Here is a 25,334-nt window from a genome sequence, read left to right as displayed (position 1 = left end):
GACTCTTATGTGTGTCACATGTGCTCAGTGTGAACCTGTTTTCATCTGTGAAGAGCACAGGGCGCAAGTGACGAATTGGCCAATCCTGGTGTTCTGTGGCAAATACTAATCGTCCTGCACGGTGTTGGGTTGTTAGCACTACCCCCATCTGTGGACATCGGGCACTCAGACCATCCTCATGGAGTCGGTTTCTATCCATTTGTGCAGACACATGCACATTTGTGGCCAGCTGGAGGTCATTTTGTAGGGCTCTGGCAGTGCTCCTCCTGTTCCTCCTTGCACAAAGGCTGAGGTAGCAGTCCTGCTGCTGGGTTGTTGCCCTCCTACGACCCCCTCCACGTCTCCTGGTGTACTGGCCTGTCTCCGGGTAGGGCCTCCAGCCTCTGGACACTACGCTGACAGACACAGCAAACCTTCTTGCCACAGCTCGCAATGATGTGCCATTCTGGATGAGCTGCATTACATGAGCCACTTGTGTGGGTTGTAGAGTCCGTCTCATGCTACCACGAGTGTGAAAGCACAACCAGCATTCAAAAGTGACCAAAACATCAGCCAGAAAGCATTGGTACTGAGATGTGGTCCCCACCTGCAGAACCACTCCTTTATCGAGTGTGTCTTGATAATTTCCAATAATTTCCATCAGTTGTCTATTCCATTTGCACAACAGCATGTGAAATTGATTTTTAATCAGTGTTGCTTCCTAAGTGGACAGTTTGATTTCACAGAAGTTTGATTTACTTATATTATTATTATTATTATATTTGATTTATATATTAGTTATATTCTGTTGTTTAAGTGTTCCCTTTATTTTTTTGAGCAGTGAATATAATAAATATATATATATATATATATATATATATATATATATATATATATATATATATATATATATATATATATATATATATATATATATATTTTATGTATGCCCCCCATCCCGTACCCCTCCCTGGTAAATATGCCCCCCACCCTGGTATATAGAAGAACTGCTTATATTTTTGCGCCAGAAGCAGTGTGAAAGACTGGTGGAAAGCATGCCAAGACGCATGAAAGCTGTGATTAAAAATCATGGTTATTCCACAAAATATTGATTTCTGAACTCTTCTAGAGTTAAAACATTGTTTTTTTTTTGTTTTTCGAAATGATTATGAACTTGTTTTCTTTGCATTATTTGAGGTCTGAAAGCCCTGGTTTTTTTAAAAACAAATTTGACCCTTTCTCCTTTTCAGAGAAAAAACAAAATGTATTGCTTGCAAATTCGGAGACATGTTGTCAGAAGTTTGTAGACTACAAGAACAATTTACATTTTACTCAAAAATATACCTATAAAGAGAAAAATCAGACAAACTGAACATTTTGCAGTGGTCTCTTAATTTTTGCCAGAGCTGTATATGATCCTGTTCTGCCACTGTTCTCTAACACATATAAAAAATCCCTATTCTACTCACCTTTCCCCACGCCTAGGACGCGCTGCGTCCTCTTCTATAGCCGGTAACTGACATTGGTATGCCTGAGATGGACAACATATGATGTCACTGCCATCTCATTTCTCAGTGGTGTGTATGAAGGCGCAGGGAACTGGCGAACCACAATACATTCCAGCTGAATGTGCATCTTCAGACGAACATCCAGCTGAAGTAGGCGTTGGTGTCATTGAGTCCCCCTCCCACACTGGCTCGGTCGCGTTTTCACACTCTGCGTTGGCGATCGCTACGCCCCTGGTTGGGTGGCTTTTACACTCTTTGATCAAAGAAAAGTACCTTACATTTATAGCATTTACAGTAATATTGTAGTTCATGTATTCATTACTCGCAGTGTGCTGACGCATAGCATTGCAAGGTTTAAAAGTCCCCTCACCTTGGCATGTCAAGCTTGACGTGTCAGTCTCTGCAAGGAGAAACAGTATCCCTTGGATCCCGGTCAGATGCCTCTCACCTAGCCAATCCAGATCTCACGCTTTGCACGGACGAGGGGCAGTAACCTGAAACACAGTGTCTGCAAATTGATGTTTTGGTTTTTATCCTAAGTCATGTGACAAGGCTCGTTAGAAGGTAGATATTGACTTATAGGATTGCTACTTCCAATAGGTGGCACTAGAGTTCTAGTCCTCTTCCCCTGAGAAGAGACCATTTGCAACTCAGAATATACACTAGTCAATTGTTCTGTCCTCACTAAATGAGGCAGGCTCATTGTAGCTATCCAGTCAGCTAAACCGCTATACTGGGTCCAATAAGGAGACTGTGGTTGAGTCTGTGCTTTATTAAACGTAGTGGTATATTGATGCGGTGAAACTGTGAACAATGATATACATGGAATCAGTACATGGTATAGAACAAATACATACTACACATGATAAACGTTATGCATTACATTTAGAAGGCTAGTAACTGAACTAGGAGAGCAACTGGTTAAGCTAGGCTAATATAGAGCAGAAATATCTACAGAGAGCATAAAGACATACCGGCAATGCAATCGCAAGGGGGATGAAGTGAAAGCGTCTTTCCTGGAGAGCAAACTGGAAGTGAAAGGATAATGGAGGGAAATGTAGGCTGAGCTACCATAATGCATTGCAAGGGAGAATCAGACATAAAAAATACATAACAGAAAAATAGAACAGTCAACATATCTCTGACCGCTAGAGGGAGCCAAAGCACTACAAATAAAGGTATGAATATATCAAGTCCTGTATACTGGCTGAGAAACTGCAAATTATGCAAACAGATAATCGGAGGTAACAAATTAGATGGCGGAGACAGAACACTCCCCGTCTGACATCAACGGATGTCACTACTCCTTTCTTCCGAAGGCAACAATAGGACCAGTTCAGATACTGGTCTGGAAAATGTCTTAGGTTCATTCCCTTTGGTCATCCTTAGTTCAACTTTGCGGACGTTGCCGTCCTTGCTCGGGAACGTTGCGGTAACTAGACCAAGTGGCCACTGGTTCCGGTGAATTTGACAGTCTTTCACAAGAACAAGGTCACCTACGTTCAGATTAGGTTTAGTAGATTGCCACTTCGTACGTGGCTGCAGGGTAGACAAATATTGTTTGTGCCACCTGTCCCAGAAAGTATTTGCAAGACTTTGTACCTGTCTCCATTGGTGCTTGTAGAGGTCCTTAGCGTCAAATCCTCCTGGAGGGGCACTGGACAGTCCCGTTTTCTGGGTAAGTAGAGTAGCTGGAGTCAATAACAAGGGCTCCTCAGGGTCGTTAGGAACTGGAACCAAGGGTCTTGCGTTGATTATAGCTGCAGCTTACTATTTGCTTGGCCGCCTCTCGTACGACGTGTAACAACTGACCAAGGCCCAAACACATCGATACCAACGCTGGTAAAGGGAGGGTCTGAGCTAAGTCTATCTGCTGGTAGGTCGGCCATCTTTTGGGTTTGAGTCGAACCACGAAGCTTACGGCAGGTAATACATTTGTAGATGACACTACTGATGAGTCTCTTTGCACCAATGATCCACACGCCAGCAGATCTGATGGCTCCTACTGTAAATAGTCTTCCTTGGTGCTTGACCAGATTGTGGTAATGTTGTACGATTAGGTAGGCAACATGACATTTTCCAAGAAGTATAAGAGGGAATTTCTCCACAAACTCCATCTGAGCTTCTTTGAGTCGGCCTCCTACTCTCAGTAGGCCACTGTTGTCGATGAATGGGTCGAGTTTTCTCAATACGCTGCTCACTGGTATTGGAGCTTTGTTAATGAGACATTGGATTTCTGCAAAGTAGGTTTCTCTTTGAACAGTGAGGATGATGTGATTTCTAGAGAACTCTAAGTCAGAGATAACATATGTATCTTTACAAAGATGCCAACCTTTACATTTTTCTGTGCCACAAGTTCTGGTGGTCCTGAATGAGCGAGCTATATGAGTCAGGCAGGTAATGGCTCGAGTAAGTGACTTCCAACTTGAGAATCTGTCGAACCTGCAAGATCCAAGCTGGATAACAGAGGTCGTTGTATGAAGTGTAGACACCTGAGGGCAGATTTCAGCATCTGAGTCCTCTCCTACTAGTTCAAAGGTGTCTGGAAAACATTCCTCAACGTACAATAGTTTTGGTCCTGAGAGCCACGTTGTGCTTCCTAGTCGACTTGCGTCAACTGCTCTAGTTGCATGATCTGCGGGATTCTGGTCCGTGGGTATGTAATGCCACTGCTTTGGATGAACTGCTCTCCTGATTCGTAGCACTCTGTTATTGACATAAACGTAGAATCGCCTGGTTTCGTTGTGGATATATCCCAAGACTACTTTGCTGTCTGAGTAGAACTTGGCCTGTGTCAGGTCGATATCCATTTCGGATGTGATGAACTCTGCTAACTCAATGGCTAGGACTGCGGCACAAAGCTCTAACCTGGGTATAGTGTGCTAGTAATGAAACCAATGTGGCACTGACATTTGGAGTCTACAGTTTTAAGGTAGGCAACAGCGGCAATTGCTTTGACGGAAGCATCTGCAAATACGTACAGTCTTTGGCTCTGTATCTCAGTAGATTGCACAGGGGCGTATGGTCTTGGCACATTCAGGTTGGAGAGTGCCGCTAACGAGTTCTTCCACTCTTCCCACTGGATCCTCTTTTCAGGTGGCAGAGGTGCATCCCAGTCAGATGTTTCCCTAGTTAAGTCTCTTAGTAGGGCCTTGCCTTGTATAGTAACAGGAGCTGCGAAACCCAAGGGATCGTACAGACTGTTGATGGTAGACAGGACGCCTCTACGTGTGAAAGGCCTTTCTTCCTGGTTGACCTGAAAGGTGAAAGTGTCTGACTGTAGATTCCAGAGAAGCCCAAGGCTGCGTTGCATTGGTGCGGGGTCTGACCCCAGGTCCAGGTCTCTGAGACCATTACATAGGTCCTGAGAAGGGAATGCTTCCATGAGTTCTTGGCTGTTTGAGGCTATTTTATGAAGCCTAAGGTTCGAGCAGGCAAGCATGTCCTGGGCTCTCCTGAGAAGACTGATGGCAGTCTCATTTGAAGGCATGGCTTTTAGACAGTCGTCGACATAAAAGTCCTTTTCTATGAATTGTCTGACATCTGCTCCGTATTCTGCTTCTCCTTCCTGAGCCGACCTTTTGAGTCCATAAATGGCGACTGCAGGGGAAGGACTGTTGCCAAAGATGTGCACTCTCATGCGATACTCTGTGACTTCTTTATAGGGATCATTGTCTCTGTACCAAAAGAATCTTAGGAAGTTCCTGTCTCTCTCTCTCACAAGGAAACAATGGAACATTTGCTGGATGTCAGCGATGAAGGCAATGGAATCCTTACGGAAGCGCATAAGTACTCCCAGCAGTTTGTTATTGAGGTCTGGTCCTGTCAGTAGAACGTCATTCAGGGAGACATCATTGAATTTGGCACTGGAATCGAACACGACTCTGATCTGGCCTGGTTTTTTAGGGTGGTATACTCCGAACATGGGTAGAAACCAGCATTCTTCAGAGTCTTTGAGAGTGGGAGCTAGTTCTGCGTGACAGTTTTCGAAAATCTTTGACATGAAGGAGAAAAAGTGATCTTTCATCTCTGGTTTCTTTTGCAGATTACGCTTGAGAGAGGAGAAACGTTGTAATGCCTGATTTCTGTTGTTCGGTAGACGTGGTCTGCGGGTTTTGAAGGGAAGAGGTGCGACCCAGCTGTTGGTCTCATCTTTAACGAGTCCCTTGTCCATTACCTCTAAGAACAAATTGTCCTCTACCGACATTGCCACTTGGTTGTCCTGCTTAGTTCTCTGGAAGACTGTGCACCCCAACTGATCCTCATAGCTTCCCGACACTATGCTGCTGTCGTGAGTAAAGTCTATTAAATGATTGGGCAGTTGGATGCTGTGTGGCAAGCTTCCCGACACTATGCTGCTGTCGTGAGTAAAGTCTATTAAATGATTGGGCAGTTGGATGCTGTGTGGCAGTTCCCTGACATGGAACTCATTGTTACAAGGTTGAAACAGAGATGGTCGTCCTTTCTCCAATGTATTTGTCAGCATGCTTGTCACAGAAGATGGGGCGTGCATGCGTCCCAAGCATACGTTGCCAATTATGACCCATCCTAGGTCTAGCTTTTGGGCATAGGGAGCATTGTGGAGTCCATTGATATGACATCTCACTTTATGAACCTGCAGGATATCTCTCCCCAACAGCAGAATTATCTGGGCCTGATGGTCGAGTTCTGGTATAAGGTGTGCTATTTGCTTTAAGTGAGCGTGATGGATTGCTACATCTGGCGTAGGGATTTCAGATCTGTTGTCTGGGATCTGGTTACATTCGATGATCGTAGGTAGCGGTAGGCAGAATTGTCCGTCTAATGACTCGATTTGGTAGTCAGTAGCTTTCCTGCCTGCTGTTGTCACAGTACCTGCACACGTCTTTAATGAGTAGGGAGTGCTTGGCCCTTTGATGTTGAATAGGTCAAAGAATGTTGATCTTGCCAAGGATCGATTACCTTGATCATCCAAGATAGCATACAGTCTTAGGGTACCGTCACACATTGAAATTTCCATCGCTACGACGTTACGATTCGTGACGTTCTAGCGATATCGTTACGATATCGCTGTGTCTGACACGCTACTGCGATCAGACACCCTGCTGAGAATCGTACGTCGTAGCAGATCGTTTGGAACTTTCTTTCGTCGCTTGATCACCCGCTGACATCGCTGGATCGTTGTGTGTGACAGCGATCCAGCGATGTCTTCGCTTGTAACCAGGGTAAACATCGGGTAACTAAGCGCAGGGCCGCGCTTAGTAACCCGATGTTTACCCTGGTTACAAGCGTAAACGTAAAAAAACAAACCGTACATACTCACCCGTCGGTGTCCTTCAGGTCCCTTGCCGTCTGCTTCCTGCTCTGAGTGCCGGCCGGAAAGTGAGAGCAGATCACAGCGGTGCTGCGCTCTGCTCTCACTGTACGGCTGCACTCAGAGCAGGAAGCAGACGGCAAGGGACCTGAAGGACACCGACGGGTGAGTATGTACTGTTTGTTTTTTTACGTTTACGCTGGTAACCAGGGTAAACATCGGGTTACTAAGCGCGGCCCTGCGCTTAGTAACCCGATGTTTACCCTGGTTACCCGGGGACTTCGGCATCGCTCCAGCGTCGTAGACTGCGGTCACACTTTGCAATCACGGCGCTGGAGCGATGCCGAAGTCCCCGGGTAACCAGGGTAAACATCGGGTTACTAAGCGCAGGGCCGCGCTTAGTAACCCGATGTTTACCCTGGTTACCAGCGTAAACGTAAAAAAACCAAACAGTACATACTTACATTCCGGTGTCTGTCCCCCGGCGTTCTGCTTCTCTGCACTGTGTAAGCGCCATAGCCGGAAAGCAGAGCGGTGACGTCACCGCTGTGCTCGCTTTCCGGCCGGCAGGCGCTCACAGTGCAGAGAAGCTGAGACGCCGGAGGACAGACACCGGAATGTAAGTATGTACTGTTTGTTTTTTTTACGTTTACGCTGGTAACCACGGTAAACATCGGGTTACTAAGCGCGGCCCTGCGCTTAGTTACCCGATGTTTACCCTGGTTACAAGCGAACACATCGCTGGATCGGTGTCACACACAACGATCCAGCGATGTCAGCGGGTGATCAAGCGACGAAAGAAAGTTCCAAACGATCTGCTACGACGTACGATTCTCAGCAGGGTCCCTGATCGCTGCTGCGTGTCAGACACTGCGATATCGTAACGATATCGCTAGAACGTCATGAATCGTACCGTCGTAGCGATGAAAATGGCACTGTGTGACGGTACCCTTACAGCCTGGTCTCTATGGCCTTTTGGGTATACTCTGACAAGGCATATTTTTGAACAGGACCTACTGTCTATTGTCCCTTTGCAGACCTCGGTACATTGTGAAGTGATCTCTGGCGTAGCTGTATCAGTGTTCCTTTCCTCCCCGCCATGCTCACTGTCAGCTGGCGTGTTTTGTGCACTCCATGGAGCCGGGCCAGGGTGTAGAGCAGTGTTATGGTCTGTGGTGGCACATTCTGTGCATTTTACACTGACCTTGCAATCCTTGGCGAGATGAGTTGTGGACGAGCAGCACTTGTAGCAGATACCGTTCTCTTTCAGGAAGCTTCTGCGGTCTGGCATAGATTTTCCTCTGAAGGCTCTGCATTTCAGGAGAGGATGAGGCTTCTGATGAAGTGGGCACTGCTTGTCAGGGTCCTGCACCTTTGTCTCTGATTGGGAGCAGCCAGCAGACCTGTAATTAGAACCTGGAGAAGAAACATAAGTCTTGTGTACTGCCACAGATGTTCTGCGTGGATTTGCAGGTGGTGACGGTGTGACATATGGCATCGCAAAGTCAAAGCTGGGATCGTTTCTAATTCTCGCTTGTTGGTGTATAAAGTCTACAAAAACGGAGAAGGGAGGAAATGGAACACTGTGTTTGTATTTGTACGTGGAACCATGTGTGAGCCACCTCTCCTGTAGATTGTAGGGCAACTTCTGGACTATAGGGTTAACACCTCTGGCTGTGTCGAGAAATGCAAGTCCCTGTAGGTCGTCCTCGTATTTGGCAACTTGGACTTCCTTTAGTAGGTCGCTTAGCTCTCTAAGTTTCTGGAGACCTTTGTTAGAAATTTTAGGGAAGTCATCGATTCTTTTGAACAAGGCCTTTTGTATTACTTCTGCTGAGCCGTAACACTCATCCAGCCTCTTCCAGATCTCTTTGAGGTCAGTCTCAGGGCGGTTTATATTAATGTCTCATCCTTACTGCGTGTTTGACTGACTCTTCTCCCAGGTATTTGACTAACAGGTCTATCTCTTCCCTGTGTTGTAGCCCCAAGTCTCTAATGACATTTTGGAAGGAAGCTTTCCAAGCTCTGTAACCTTCAGCTTGGTCAGTGAATTTCATGAGTCCCTTGGCAACCAGTTCACGTCGTGTGAAGAACTTGGCAAATTCTGTTGTGAACCGGTTGTCGGTGGAGTACACTGGTGATGGATCGTCCTGATAGTGATGTGAGGTGCGTTCATACCTGTTAGTGTCCTCAGGGTGGCGCCAGCCGGTGTCGTATTGCTTCGGTCTGACGTACGGTGTGTCAGCAGGGTGATCCACATTAGTTACCTGGTGAGGGGCAAGGTAGTCATTAGCAGAGTTGTTTTGTCTCACGTTTTCGAGTTTGTTTCTGTCCTGGAGCTGAGCCTTGTGATGACTCTCGCTCACTTCGCTGGAGACGTCGTATTCTTGTTTTGGTACTGATTCAGGGTTATAGTTTGGATCAGGAAGTTCATTAACATACTGAGATGTGCGTTGTGGTGAGTCTTGTAGTGGAAACTCCAGACTCGACATACTGCTTTGGCTATGCAGCTTGGGACTTTGCGCGGCTTCTAGCGATTCCGCTTCAGCGAGGGCTGCGGCAGCTTCCCATTTTGCTGCTAGGCTTTCTAAGGCGGCATCCACGCGTGCCTTTTCTAACTGCATCCTTCTCTCTTGGTCATCTAGGCGTGCCTTTTCTAATTTAAGTTGCATCTCTTGGTCAGCAAAGCTCGCTCGTATTTTGGCGGCTTCAGCATTTGCGCGGGCAATGGCGACCGCGCTGCTGATGGATGTTGTCTTTGAGGAGACGGAAGTAACAGATCTTGTTCTATGCGATTTGTGAGACATGGTGTCTTGGGAAAGTGCTTGGCTGTGCAGAGATTGCTGTAGCTGTATTTAGTCTCTCTGTAGCCGGTGACTTGAATCCCACTAGATGGATGGCTGCCGTTTCACTGTTCTGTCCTCACTAAATGAGGCAGGCTCATTGTAGCTATCCAGTCAGCTAAACCGCTATACCGGGGTCCAATAAGGAGACTGTGGTTGAGTCTGTGCTTTATTAAACGTAGTGGTATATTGATGCGGTGAAACTGTGAACAATGATATACATGGAATCAGTACATGGTATAGAACAAATACATACTACACATGATAAACGTTATGCATTACATTTAGAAGGCTAGTAACTGAACTAGGAGAGCAACTGGTTAAGCTAGGCTAATATAGAGCAGAAATATCTACAGAGAGCATAAAGACATACCGGCAATGCAATCGCAAGGGGGATGAAGTGAAAGCGTCTTTCCTGGAGAGCAAACTGGAAGTGAAAGGATAATGGAGGGAAATGTAGGCTGAGCTACCATAATGCATTGCAAGGGAGAATCAGACATAAAAAATACATAACAGAAAAATAGAACAGTCAACATATCTCTGACCGCTAGAGGGAGCCAAAGTACTACAAATAAAGGTATGAATATATCAAGTCCTGTATACTGGCTGAGAAACTGCAAATTATGCAAACAGATAATCGGAGGTAACAAATTAGATGGCGGAGACAGAACATCAATATTGATATTGCAACACCAAAAACAAAAGTTGTGGGATTATTAAAATCAAAGGATTAATACACATCATAATAATATGCAAATGATTAAAAAATAGAAATAACATTTTCCAGCCATTTCAATTTCTTCGGTGTCAATAGCAGAATTACATGTACTTACATTATACTATCAATGAGGGGTATTGATGCTTGTCTGAGGAATGTTCTGCCATGCTGAATGCACTTAGGAAAGTAAACCATCAAGATCTGGTACTACCAGCTAAATTTTCAATTGTCGACCAATGACTTCCCAGATGTGCTTGATGGGAGACAAGTTCAGAGATGGTGCAAACCATTGTAGCACATTTGGACCACACAGGTTGGTCTAAATGTGCTACCATGGCAGTGAGGCCTGCTGCCATTGGCAGCAATCTCTGGCTATCATTGCATCCAAGACAAAAATGAACTCATCAATGAAGAGGATAAATATCCATTTTAGCATGCATTGTTGTTTTGCTTTGCACCATGATAGCTTTCAGGGGAGTGGGGTGAAGTAAATGGATCAGCTGTAGCTGGAGGTCTGGCTCCTAGCTCAATTTTGCGCAAACACCTTCTGATGGATTTTGTAGGTAATGTTTGATACCTTAGGCTTTGTATGAGATGTCTAATTTTACATGCAATACAGAATCCATCAATATGAGCCATTCTTAGAATTTAACTAGACCATGTTGGCAACGCCATGAAGAGAGTCCTTCATTAGGGAGTTTCACACCAGTCCTACTCCCAGGATTATGATGTAGGGTGACAAAATGTACAGTAGCTGGACTTCCCCTCCTCATTCCATATGTTTGGCCCAGTTAAAATAAAAAAGCTTATGCTCACCTTTGGTAAATGAGCAGTCAGCTACAGCATTCACCTCCTTACTTATTCACCTTGATTACTTGTACATCCGAAGGGGGAAATAGTGTAGCCGGTGTTGGTTAGGCACAGGGCTCAAGTGTCGGAGCAATCTCACGTGAGCTGCAGGAGAGTAAGTGCCAACACCACTGGATCGGAGCCAGCACCGGAGGTGAGTATCAGCTTTTTTATTTTAACTGGGCCAAACATGGGGATTGAGAAGAGATTGTCCAAGTAGTGGACAACCCCTTTAAACAATAACATTAAAAATCTCCCTGTTCTTGAGAAATGAGTTTTTTTTAATAGCATGCAAATTGTAAAGTTGCTCTTTTTTACAAGTACTTTGCAATTTTACCCATTTAAGAAGTAAAAACAACTCCGTTCATATACAATTTACTGTAAAATATAGAAATCTGTAAATAATATCATCATATAATATCAAGCTGGATGTGATCTTGTAATCATTTACAGTATACATGACGTGTCTCTTTCAGGTATTGTTGCAGTATTAAGTTCCATACTAATGATTGCTCTAAGGGGTCAGCTTGGAAAAATATTTACCAATGAAAAGTAAGTGACACTTTTTGGAATAATTGTGTTCATTTAGTTGAAGGCACATTGTGTAAGCAAAGTTAGGAAAACTGTATCGTACTAATATTATGAGGTAGATAGAAAGAAAATGCACCTTGTGAGCGCTCTCCACAAAGGGATATGTAACCAATTGCCAATATACAGGTGCTTCTCACTAACTTGGAATATCATCAAAAAGTTAATTTATTTCAGTTCTTCAATACAAAAAGTGAAACTCATATATTATATAGAGTCATTACAAACAGAGTGATCTATGTCAAGTGTTTATTTCTGTTAATGTTGATGATTATGGCTTACAGCCATTGAAAACCCAAAAGTCATTATCTCAGTAAATTAGAATACTTTATAACACCAGCTTGAAAAATGATTTTGAAATCCGAAATGTATGTTCAGCAAATGCATTAAATACTTGGTCAGGACTCCTTTTGCATCAGTTACTGCAACAATGCGGCATGGCATGGAGGAGATCAGCCTGTGGCACTGCTGAGGTGTTATGGAAGCTCAGGTTGCTTTGATAGCAGCCTTCAGCTCATCTGCATTGTTGGGTCTGGTGTCTCTCCTGTTCCTCTTGACAATACCCCATAGACTCTCTATGGGGTTAACCCCTTCCTGACATCCGACGTACTATCCCGTCGAGGTGGGGTGGGCCCGTATGACCGCCGACGGGATAGTACGTCCAGCGCGATCGGCGGCGCTCACGGGGGGAGCGCGGCCGATCGCGGCCGGGTGTCAGCTGCCTATCGCAGCTGACATCCGGCACTATGTGCCAGGAGCGGTCACGGACCACTCCCGGCACATTAACCCCCGGCACACCGCGATCAAACATGATCGCGATGTGCCGGCGGTGCAGGGAAGCATCGCGCAGGGAGGGGGCTCCCTGCGGGCTTCCCTGAGCCCCCCGCAGCAACGCGATGTGATCGCGTTGCTGCGAGGGTCTTACCTCCCTCCCTGCCTGCTCCAGACCCGGATCCAAGATGGCCGCGGATCCGGGTCCTGCAGGGAGGGAGGTGGCTTCACAGAAGCCTGCTCAGAGCAGGCACTGTGAAGCAGCCTGCACTTCTCTCAGATCGGTGATCTGTCAGAGTGCTATGCAAACTGGCAGATCACAGATCTGTATTGTCCCCCCCTGGGGCAAAGTAAAAAAGTTAAAAAAAAATTTTCCAAATGTGTAAAAAAAAAAATAAAAAAAAATATTCCAAAATAATGAAAAAAAAAAGAACATTATTCCCATAAATACATTTCTTTATCTAAATAAAAAAAAAAAAACAATAAAAGTACACATATTTAGTATTGCCGCGTCCGTAACGACCCGAACTATAAAAATGGCCCACTAGTTAACCCCTTCAGTAAACACCGTAAGAAAAAAAAAAAAAAAAGAGGCAAAAAACAACGCTTTATTATCATACCGCCGAACAAAAAGTGGAATAACACGCGATCAAAAAGACAGATATAAATAACCATGGTACCGCTGAAAGCGTCATCTTGTCCCGCAAATAACGAGCCGCCATACAGCATGATCAGCAAAAAAATAAAAAAGTTATAGTCCTGAGAATAAAGCGATGCAAAAATAATTATTTTTTTCCATAAAATAGTTTTTATCGTATAAAAGCGCCAAAACATAAAAAAATAATATAAATGAGGTATCGCTGTAATCGTACTGACCCGAAGAATAAAACTGCTTTATCAATTTTACCAAACGCGGAACAGTATAAACGCCTCTCCCAAAAGAAATTCATGAATAGCTGGTTTTTGGTCATTCTGCGTCACAAAAATCGGAATAAAAAGCGATCAAAAAATGTGACGTGCCCAAAAAGTTACCAATAAAAACGTCAACTCGTCCCGCAAAAAAACAAGACCTCACATGACTCTGTGGACCAAAATATGGAAAATTTATAGCTCTCAAAATGTGGTAACGCAAAAAATATTTTTTTGCAATAAAAAGCGTCTTTCAGTGTGTGACGGCTGCCAATCATAAAAATCCGCTAAAAAACTCGCTATAAAAGTAAATCAAACCCCCCTTCATCACCCCCTTAGTTAGGGAAAAATAAAAAAAATGTATTTATTTCCATTTTCCCATTAGGGTTAGGGCTAGGGTTGGGGCTAGGGTTAAGGCTACAGTTAGGGTTGGGGCTAAAGTTAGGGTTAGGGTTGGGGCTAAAGTTACGGTTAGGGTTTAGATTACATTTACGGTTGGGAATAGGGTTGGGATTAGGGTAAGGGGGTGTGTCAGGGTTAGAGGTGTGGTTAGGGTTACTGTTGGGATTAGGGTTAGGGGTGTGTTTGGATTAGGGTTTCAGTTATAATTGGGGGGTTTCCACTGTTTCGGCACATCAGGGGCTCTCCAAACGCGACATGGCGTCCGATCTCAATTCCAGCCAATTCTGCGTTGAAAAAGTAAAACAGTGCTCCTTCCCTTCCGAGCTCTCCCGTGTGCCCAAACAGGGGTTTACCCCAACATATGGGGTATCAGCGTACTCAGGACAAATAGGACAACAACCTTTGGGGTCCAATTTCTCCTGTTACCCCTGGGAAAATACAAAACTGGGGGCTAAAAAATAATTTTTGTGGGAAAAAAAAGGATTTTTTATTTTCACGGCTCTGCGTTATAAACTGTAGTGAAACACTTGGGGGTTCAAAGTTCTTACAACACATCTAGATAAGTTCCTTGGGGGGTCTAGTTTCCAAAATGGGGTCACTTGTGCGGGGCTTCTACTGTTTAGGTACATTAGGGGCTCTGCAAACGCAATGTGACGCCTGCAGACCATTCCATCTAAGTCTGCATTCCAAATGGCGCTCCTTCCCTTCCGAGCCCTCCCATGCATCCAAACGGTGGTTCCCCCCACATATGGGGTATCAGCGCACTCAGGACAAATTGGACAACAACTTTTGGGGTCCAATTTCTCCTGTTACCCTCGGGAAAATACAAAACTGGGGGTTGAAAAATAATTTTTGTGGGAAAAAATTTTTGTTTTATTTTTACGGCTCTGCATTATAAACTTCTGTGAAGCCCTTGGTGGGTCAAAGCACTCACCACACATCAAGATAAGTTCCTTAGGGGGTCTACTTTCCAACATGGTGTCACTTGTGAGGGGTTTCTACTGTTTAGGTACATTAGGGGCTCTGCAAACGCAATGTGACGCCTGCAGACCATTCCATCTAAGTCTGCATTCCAAATGGCACTCCTTCACTTCCGAGCCCTTCCATGCATCCAAACGGTGGTTCCCCCCACATATGGGGTATCAGCGCACTCAGGACAAATTGGACAACAACTTTTGGGGTCCAATTTCTCCTGTTACCCTCAGGAAAATACAAAACTGGGGGCTGAAAAATAATTTTTGTGGGAAAAAATTTTTGTTTTATTTTTACGGCTCTGCATTATAAACTTCTGTGAAGCCCTTGGTGGGTCAAAGCACTCACCACACATCTAGATAAGTTCCTTAGGGGGTCTACTTTCCAACATGGTGTCACTTGTGGGGGGTTTCTACTGTTTAGGTACATTAGGGGCTCTGCAAACGCAATGTGATGCCTGCAGACCATTCCATCTAAGTCTGCATTCCAAATGGCGCTCCTTCACTTCCGAGCCCTTCCATGCGTCCAAACGGTGGTTCCCCCCCACATATGGGGTATCAGCGCACTCAGGACAAATTGGACAACAAATTTTGGGGTCCAATTTCTCCTGTTACCCTCGGGAAAATACAAAACTGGGGGCTGAAAAATAATTTTTGTGGGAAAAAAATTTTGTTTTATTTTTACGGCTCTGCATTATTAACTTCTGTGAAGCCCTTCGTGGGTCAAAGAGCTCAAAACACATCTAGATAAGTTCCTTAGGGGGTCTACTTTCCAAAATGGTGTCACTTGTGCGGGGTTTCAATGTTTAGGCACATCAGGGGCTCCCCAAACGCAACATGGCGTCCCATCTCAATTCCAGTCAATTTTGCATTGAAAAGTCAAACGGCGCTCCTTCCCTTCCGAGGTCTCCCATGCGCCCAAACAGTGGTTTATCCCCACATATGGGGTATCAGCGTACTCAGGACAAATTGTACAACAACTTTTGGGGTCCAATTTCTTCTCTTACCCTTGGGAAAATAAAAAATTGGGGGCGAAAAATAATTTTTGTGAAAAAATATGATTTTTTATTTTTACGGTTCTGCATTATAAACTTCTGTGAAGCACTTGGTGGGTCAAAGTGCTCACCACACATCTAGATAAGTTCCTTTGGGGGTCTACTTTCCAAAATGGTGTCACTTGTGGGGGGTTTCAATGTTTAGGCACATCAGGGGCTCCCCAAACGCAACATGGCGTCCCATCTCAATTCCAGTCAATTTTGCATTGAAAAGTCAAATGGCGCTCCTTCGCTTCCGAGCTCTGTCATGCGCCCAAACAGTGGTTTACCCCCACATATGGGGTATCGGCGTACTCAGGACAAATTGTACAACAACTTTTGGGGTCCATTTTCTCCTGTTACCCTTGGTAAACTAAAACAAATTGGAGCTGAAGTAAATTTTTTGTGAAAAAAAAGTTAAATGTTCATTTTTATTTAAACATTCCAAAAATTCCTGTGAAGCACCAGAAGGGTTAATAAACTTCTTGAATGTGGTTTTGAGCACCTTGAGGGGTGCAGTTTTTAGAATGGTGTCACACTTGGGTATTTTCTATCATATAGACCCCTCAAAATGACTTCAAATGAGATGTGGTCCCTAAAAAAAAATGGTGGTGTAAAAATGAGAAATTGCTGGTCAACTTTTAACCCTTATAACTCCCTAACAAAAAAAAATTTTGGTTCCAAAATTGTGCTGATGTAAAGTAGACATGTGGGAAATGTTACTTATTAAGTATTTTGTGTGACATATCTCTGTGATTTAAGGGCATAAAAATTCAAAGTTGGAAAATTGCAAACTTTTCAAAATTTTCGCCACATTTCCATTTTTTTTGCAAATAAACGCAGGTAATATCAAAGAAATTTTACCACTATCATGAAGTACAATATGTCACGAGAAAACAGTGTCAGAATCGCCAAGATCCGTTGAAGCGTTCCAGAGTTATAACCTCATAAAGGGACAGTGGTCAGAATTGTAAAAATTTGCCCGGTCATTAACGTGCAAACCACCCTTGGGGGTGAAGGGGTTAAGGTCAGGCGAGTTTGCTGGCCAATCAAGCACAGTGATACTGTTGTTTCTAAACCAGATATTGGTACTTTTGGCAGTGTGGATGGGTGCCAAGTCCTGCTGAAATTTCCATCTCCAAAAAGCTTGTTGGCAGAGGGAAGCGTGAAGTGTTCTACAATTTCCTGGTAGACGGCTGCACTGACTTTGATCTTGATTAAGCACAGTGGACCTACACCAGCAGATGACATGGCTCCTCAATCAACTTGCAAAATATTCTTCTGAGTGCCAAGTGTTTTTTGAGTAATGGCTCCTCAAACCATCACTGATTGTAGAAACTTCACACCATACTTCAAGCAGCTTGGGTTGTATGCCTATCCACTCTTCCTCCAGACTCTGGGACCTTGATTTCCAAATGAAATGTGAAATTTACTTTCATTTTTCTCCAGCAGACCTCTATGGTTTTTATGGCCGGATTGCTATGAGCGCCGCCCTGTGGTCAGCGCTCATAGCAAGGGAGCATTTCTGCTACATGCAGGCGATCTGATCGTCAGTATGTAGCAGAGCAGATCAGACAACTGCAGCTTCTAATCTCCCATGCAGACTATTGAAGCATGCAAAAAGTAAAAAAAAAAAAAAAAAAAAATAAATAAAAATATTAAATTAAAAAAATATAAAAGTTCAAATCATGCCCCTTTCGCCCTATTCAAAATAAAACAATAAAAAAAAAAATCAAACATACACATACATGGTATCACCAAGTTCAGAATCACCCGATCTATCAATATAAACCCAATCATAAAATGGCGTAACAAGAAAACAAATCAAAACGCCAGATTAAGTTTTTTGGTCGCCGCTACATTGCAATAAAATGCAATAACGGGTGAACAAAAGATCGAATCTACACCAAAATGGTATCAATAAAAGCGTCAGCTTGGCACACAAAACATGAGCCCTCACCCAGCCCCGACTTACGAAAATTGGAGACGCTACAGGTCTCGAAAAATGGCGCAATATTTTATTTTATTTTTTATTTTTTTACCAAAGTTTGGATTTTGTTTTCATCACTTAAATAAAAAAAGGACCTAGACATGTTTGGTGTCTATAAACTTGTAATGACCTGGAGAATCGTAATGGCAGGTCAGTATTTGCATTTAGTGAACATGGTAAAAAAAAAATAACAAAAAAACAACTGTGGAATTGCACTTTTTCTGCAATTTCACCGTACTTGGAATTTTTTTTCCCATTTTCCAGTACATGATATGTTAAAACCAATGGTGTCATTCAAAAGTACAACTCGTCCCGCAAAAAACAAGCCCTAACACGGCCATTTTAACTGAATAATAAAAAAAAGTTATGGCTCTGGGAAGAAGAGGAGCAAAAAACGAAAACGGAAAATGACCCGGGGGTTAAGGGGTTAAAGAATAATTCCGAGTCCTCTTATTTCTGTATCATCCTGTTGGGATGCTTGCGCCAATGGTAGATACTGTTCACCTATTCTAAAGAATAGGACACATGCATGGTACCTGCCAATTGTGCCAATAGGCATGATGTCGCTTCATATGCTCTTCCGGTCCCTAATGTGCCAAGGTAGCAAATATCCACAAACCACACTTTAGTGGTCGAAAACCAAATGTGGCTTGTGACTCATAGCTTCGGGACCCTTGCTTTAAGGAAACTGGACTGGCAGGTTAGATGTAACGTTTCAATCATGATAAAAATTGTACTGATTACTTTACTGATTTGTTACAGGGATATCTTGACTTGTGTGTATCGGACCATGCCGATGTGTGCTTTATTTTACTTTTTTAATCCGTCAGTTGTAAGTATGCAAATATTTGTTATCCGATTCATTATTAGCAAATTATTGTTTTTGCTTTGACCTGTGTACTTGCATAACCTTGAGGAGTCAAAGGGGTTGTCGGGGCGTATAATATTTATGACTTACCCTTCAGATAGCTCATCAATATGAGAATATGAGCTGATGTGAAGTACCAAGCTATGGTAGCTACACATTGTATGGAGGGAGCTCTGCTGTTCAGCTCCATTCAATGATTAATGTCTTATACCAGCTGTTCAGTGGGGGTGTCAAATGACCAACCCTAGTGATCTGATTTTAATGACTGATTTTGAGGCTAGTTTATCAATATTATATGCCCAGAAAACCCCTTTCAGAAAAATATAGTGTGCACAGCTGGTACAAAATTCTGGTGGTCTGTGGGCACAGAATTGTAACGTCCTGCTGTTTTGATAACCCTGGGTGTGATTCCCATATATGCACCTAAGTCCAATGATTACTTTTTCACTATATAGAATTTTTTTGGCACAAGTTTATCTATTTCTTATTTATCCTGTGTGTTATAATTGTGAACATTGCCATAATGATATAGTCTTATGTGTCTATTATTTTTCACAGAATGGCTTTTTGGGGGTTCTCAAAGGCATTGGGAAGCCAGGAATTGGAGCATTAGCATTTTTCTTTGGCCATTGTCTAGTAGCATTTCCTATTGGAGTACCGCTAATGTTTCCAGCAAAATTCGGGATAAAAGGTAAATCCAAAATAAAACAAAAACATGATCTAATTCTTACCGAAACATGTGATCTTAGACTTTATTAGGGTATGGTCAAAGTTTTCTCAGTTGGGTTTCAGAGCTTATTCTGCACTAGAATCTGTATGAAGACTGTTTCCATGTTTCAGTATGGAATTTGTTGGCATTCAAATGGCCGTGGTTTGGAAAACCACTCTCGGTCTCTTATTAAATATGTTTCCATGGGGAAACACTGGCACGTAGCCACAAACTGATCACTGAGATTAAACCACGTCAGTTCAAACTACTATTGAGTGTGACATGAAGGTCCTGGCAATACGCAGCTGAAATCTACGGGTTAGTTTCAGATTTCTTATCAAATACCCAGAAAATATTTCCATAAAAAATTGCCTCACATATGCTTAGTGGAATAGTTATGATTCACTAACTGCAGATACATCATGGAAGAGCATATAGTGTCTACTTCATTCCAAGTAATAAAAGAGAAATAAAAAGAGCCATTGCTCGTCAATTTATTTGACCATTGGATGTAGCACAGCTCTACACGGTTAGGTTCACAAGTCATAGTAGTGTTGTCAAATTTCCGTCAACACTCCTACTAATCTAACTTACGATTTAATAAGTACATGTGCTTGCCACCAAAATAACCCCAATTCAGACAAATACAATTGATTTTCAGTCTTAAATGTCTGCAACAAATCTGCTGTGTGTAAATAAAACCTTAGAGAGAAGCTGACATGTGACTCATGCTGCCCAAACCACAGGCAGCATGTATCAGACATTGTCTGCGTTATTGCGGTCATGTATGTTTTACTCTGAAACACTTTGAAAAGCAGAACGGTGACTATGTGTCTTGGCTGACACAGATGCGCTCTTCTAATTGCTGTGGTTCGTTTGACTGGCAGGTCTCTTTCAATGCACATTGGCGTAGACCTGTCATTCCAGAGGATCGTGATTGGGCGAAGATGCCGGGACCACGTCCAAGTAGTATTTCCAAGTAAAACATACACAGCTGCAATAACGCAGCCAACGTCTAACACATGCTGCTTTGTTCAGGCCACATGAATTACATGACTGGTTCCCTTTAAGGTACCTTTTTGTAGCCAGATCATGGGATAATGCATAATATGATCTACATAAACAGAAAGTGGAAGAATAGGGGCCATACACAAAATACACTATTGAATATGGCATGATTTTTTTTATTATTATTACATTATGCAAGAAATTATAATACAATCACACGTGAAATATTATAAAAATACCTAAAATGCAATTCATTCATACACACATCGATAGGAACTACTAAAATAAGATGAATTGATGAATTTCTGTCCCGTATCCTCAAAAGGAATAGTGAAATGTAAAGCAAGTCACAAAAGCTCATGAAAAATTCAAAGTAAAGAATAAAAACATCAAATCCTTATCACATTTCTTTGATTTACAATCATATCTACGAAACCTAAGTCTGTGGAGGATAAGGTAATTAATTACTTTGTGTTATTTAAAGTGTAACTTTACTTGTTAAGTTCTCCATTCACCCATTCAATTAATACCTATGTGCTGTAGCTTACAATGAACATGAATATATATTTTTTATATTGTCAGGTTTTTGGATTGGAATGACAATCGCCTTTGTGTGCATAAATATTTACTTTTTTATTTATTTTTGGAGAATAGACTGGAATCTTATGACAGAGAAGGTAACGTTCTTCCTGAGATATGTTTATGAATGTACAGTTGAGGGTGGATAGTGACAGCAATATGAATGCGTAATTAACTAAAGTTTCCTCTAAGCTTGTTAATGGTAGTTTGAGGGATGCAACTAGGTGTGGATTAAGGGTACTCAGAGCCCTGCACAGTTCACAATGTGTGGGTCATTGTCACCTAATGGGAAGATCACGTATCAGGTGACATGCCCATGACGGGTCATGTAAAGAACACAGTTTCGCACGTGTTTGAGAGACAATAAAAAGGCACATAATTATGTATTTCCCTGCCTAAAGTGTTTTACTTCTCAAAATTAATAAAAACAACACAAAGAAGCATCAGGTACTATATATAGTAAGGGAGGACACTATGCAATAATGGATGGCTCTACACATATTAAGGGAGGACACTGTATGTAATAAGGGATTGCACTATACAGAATAAGAAAGGACACTATGTAAAATGGACGACACTATCTAGTAAGGGAAGACCATGTAAGAGGCGATGGTGCTATACATTATAGTTCAGAACACTATGTGATAAGGGACGGTGCTATACATAAGAGAGCACACCTCTCCTAGAAAACTTACTTGATGTGTGGATTCAGTGCCATGTCCCTCCACCCCTAGGATGGACACTGCACCGAATCGACACATTGAGTAAGTTATCTAGGAGAGGTTTTCATAACCATTACAGATTTTGCTAACATATTGTTCAACCGCCTGAGTGATTATTGATAGTGGTACACTGAGCGTGATAACAAGCAAGGGCATTCATTTGTGCCAAGCTTATTCACATGTGGCTCTGGTGTATAGCCTTATAACATGGGATAATTAATTTTCTTATATTATCATTATAGGAGCTGAATTTGTTTGGTTCAATTCCTCCAATAGAAATCACTTGGAATGCTGTATTGCAATATAAATTTCATTATATGTGTATAAATTTCATTATATGTGTATAAATTTCATTATATGTGTATAAAGGATTCGCTAGCCATGTGTCTCTCACATCTGAAGTCTTGATTTGTGTTTTATTTTTTAGTTTATTTAAGAAATTTGCAATAAAAGTAATTGTTTTTACATTTGGTGATATGTGCTTTTTCTGTTCACTTCCCCATAGGTGAGGGTGTACAGTGTAACGGACGGATTTGTTAGGTTTCTATATGATCCTACAAGAGATGATCAGATCACCTATATACACCCTATAAAGAGAAACTGCACCAAAGGGAACCATATCAAAAAAATACTTTATTGAAAAACATACAGATTAAAATATTGATAACAGTAATAATTGGGATACTCTGAACGGTGACAGCTACACCGCACCGCAGGCAAGAGGAACAAACCATGCTATATTACAAAGAATGGGGAAAAAGACCTCTCTGTATAAACTCTGTATAGTAGCACTAGTACTAGTGATCCGTTAGGTATAAAACACTAGGCTGGTAAGCAAAGTCCAGCGGGCCCATCTAAACAGAATCAGAACCATAATATAGATTATAAGAGCATGTTTACCTCCAAACCTGCGGCGCCACCCCTACGCGCGTTTCGGCTAGCGTGCCTTCTTCCGGGGGAGTGGCGTCGTCAGGTCAGAATGCAGATTATAAATACGGGCTGACCAATGGGGAGCAGATCCAGATTGAAACATTGTGTGCCGGCCGTATGGCGGCGCATGCGCAGCTGGGACAGGAAGAGTACACATCACAGACCGCGTCATCGCCTGGTGACCGGACCGGCGCCTCACACTGACGTGGAAGGAGCCGCTCGAGCAGATGGGTTGCGATGGAGACGCGGCCAGCAATGGTAAACAAACTGACACAACGGTCAATTAATTTTAATTATTTTTTTCTCTAGTTTTTTCTCAATAATCGTTGAATTTGTTTCCTATACTCTGGCTGTTCCTGAGGATGACAGATCCCCATATATCATGAAGAGGATCATTCACAACTTATTATGGATTTTGTATAGTGGATCCAAGTATTACATATTGCACTTTACAGTAATTTTTGTATATTGTATATGTCTTTTAATAAGACAATTTCACGTATTTTTATCACTGTTGTCATATATCACGAAGAGGATCATTCACTATTTTATTATGGATTTTGTATAGTGGATCCAAGTATCACATATTGCACTTTACAGTAATATTTGTATTTTTATATATGTCTTTTAAATAAGTAATTTTTTGTATTTTTATTTTATTTTTTCTGTAATATTATCATTTGTCGCCATTGTACTACTCACATATATTATTGTCTGTATTTAATCCTGCACTTTCCCTATTTTTTCTTTAGGGATGTGTTTTTATATTTATTGTATATCCATCTCTCTCTTTTCTTTTACTAGATCATATTTTTTATGGCGTTTTTATTGCAGTATTATCCTACTTACTTGTATTAGATGTATTTTGACTTTTTCGCACTTTATTTATCACCATAGATTGTTCTATTAGCTCCTTTCTGCCCATTCGGATCACTGTATTTATGTCCGCACTTATGCACCTTTTGTATATGTATCCTCTATCATGTCATACCCTCGTCGGCCAGTGCGCATGACCGTTGTGTCAGTTTGTTTACCATTGCTGGCCGCGTCTCCATCGCAACCCATCTGCTCGAGCGGCTCCTTCCACGTCAGTGTGAGGCGCCGGTCCGGTCACCAGGCGATGACGCGGTCTGTGATGTGTACTCTTCCTGTCCCAGCTGCGCATGCGCCGCCATACGGCCGGCACACAATGTTTCAATCTGGATCTGCTCCCCATTGGTCAGCCCGTATTTATAATCTGCATTCTGACCTGACGACGCCACTCCCCCGGAAGAAGGCACGCTAGCCGAAACGCGCGTAGGGGTGGCGCCGCAGGTTTGGAGGTAAACATGCTCTTATAATCTATATTATGGTTCTGATTCTGTTTAGATGGGCCCGCTGGACTTTGCTTACCAGCCTAGTGTTTTATACCTAACGGATCACTAGTACTAGTGCTACTATACAGAGTTTATACAGAGAGGTCTTTTTCCCCATTCTTTGTAATATAGCATGGTTTGTTCCTCTTGCCTGCGGTGCGGTGTAGCTGTCACCGTTCAGAGTATCCCAATTATTACTGTTATCAATATTTTAATCTGTATGTTTTTCAATAAAGTATTTTTTTGATATGGTTCCCTTTGGTGCAGTTTCTCTTTATAGGGTGTATCTATTCTAATTGCATGGGACAAAAAGAAAAAAAAAAAAAATTTTGTTTTTTGGTAGTAATCTCCCATATAGGCACAGGTGTTTTGCTTTTTACATACTGTGTATTGTGTATCAATCTTGGTTTATAGATCACCTATATGTAGCAGAAATGCTCACTTGATATGAGCACCGACCACAGGGCGGCACTCATAGCAATCTGGCAATGACAACCACAGAGGTCTGCTGCAGACCTCTGGTTGTCATGCTGACCTATCGGTGACCCACGATCATGTGACGAGGTCACCGATGGGTGGAGACAGTGACGTGCTTCCTATAAGTGCAAGTTAAATGCCACTGTCAGAGATTGACAGTGACATTTAACAAGTTGACAGCTACGGGTGGATCGCGATTCCACCTGCAACTGTTGCGGGCACATGTCAGCTGTATTGATCAGTTGTCATGTGCACTCTGGTGCGCCGGAGCCTGCACCAGAGTGAATCCAACATGTGAGTATTATTACGGCATGTAGGAAAGGGGTTACAGAACCGGCGTAATTGTATATTTTACACACATCGCATTCTAAATGATGTAAATTGGATTAAAGTGCCATAAAGTTTTTTTTTTAATAAATGCATGGATGATACTGTGTCAAAACACCTGTGATAATTTGCCAGGCGAGCCTAATTAAAGGAAACTTAACCCCTTAATGACAGCCAATACGTCTTTTAACTGACCTGAGATATAAGAGAATAGCCTCCCCATACAGGTGACAATCCTGCAGCTGTCGGTTGTGCACTATAGCTGACAACTTGCTGTATCAGCCACGATCAGTGTTTGCACCGTCCAAATCTGTTTAACCCCTTAGATGCTGCTGTCAATAGTGACTACATCATTATAACTGGTTAAAAGAGTGTGAGGACTTCCTCTTTATCCAAACTGGTGCCCTCAGATCATGATTTTGTGGTCCTGATGTTTGCCATGGCAATTCATGACCAAATAGCAACCTTAGAGTCTGACTGCTATAGTAATCTGTTCAGAAGTTA

The 25,334-nt window shown here is 42.6% G+C and overlaps 1 protein-coding gene across 2 annotated transcripts in view; it reads left to right on the top strand.

Moving 5' to 3' along the window:
- The window catches only part of LOC143816176 (multidrug and toxin extrusion protein 1-like), a 139,576-nt gene that overhangs the window by 90,548 nt on the left and 23,694 nt on the right, over positions 1–25,334 (top strand). For both annotated transcript variants that reach the window (XM_077296250.1, XM_077296248.1), the window contains 4 exons: positions 11,667–11,742; positions 18,618–18,687; positions 19,282–19,414; positions 21,023–21,117. In XM_077296250.1, coding sequence (XP_077152365.1) covers positions 11,667–11,742; positions 18,618–18,687; positions 19,282–19,414; positions 21,023–21,117 — 374 coding nt within the window. The remainder of the gene's footprint in view (positions 1–11,666; positions 11,743–18,617; positions 18,688–19,281; positions 19,415–21,022; positions 21,118–25,334) is intronic.

The sequence above is a fragment of the Ranitomeya variabilis genome, chromosome 3, assembly GCF_051348905.1.
Source record: "Ranitomeya variabilis isolate aRanVar5 chromosome 3, aRanVar5.hap1, whole genome shotgun sequence".
Lineage (NCBI taxonomy): Eukaryota > Metazoa > Chordata > Amphibia > Anura > Dendrobatidae > Ranitomeya > Ranitomeya variabilis.
Note: the sequence above shows the minus strand (reverse complement) of the source record. Positions and strands in the feature narration are given on the sequence as shown.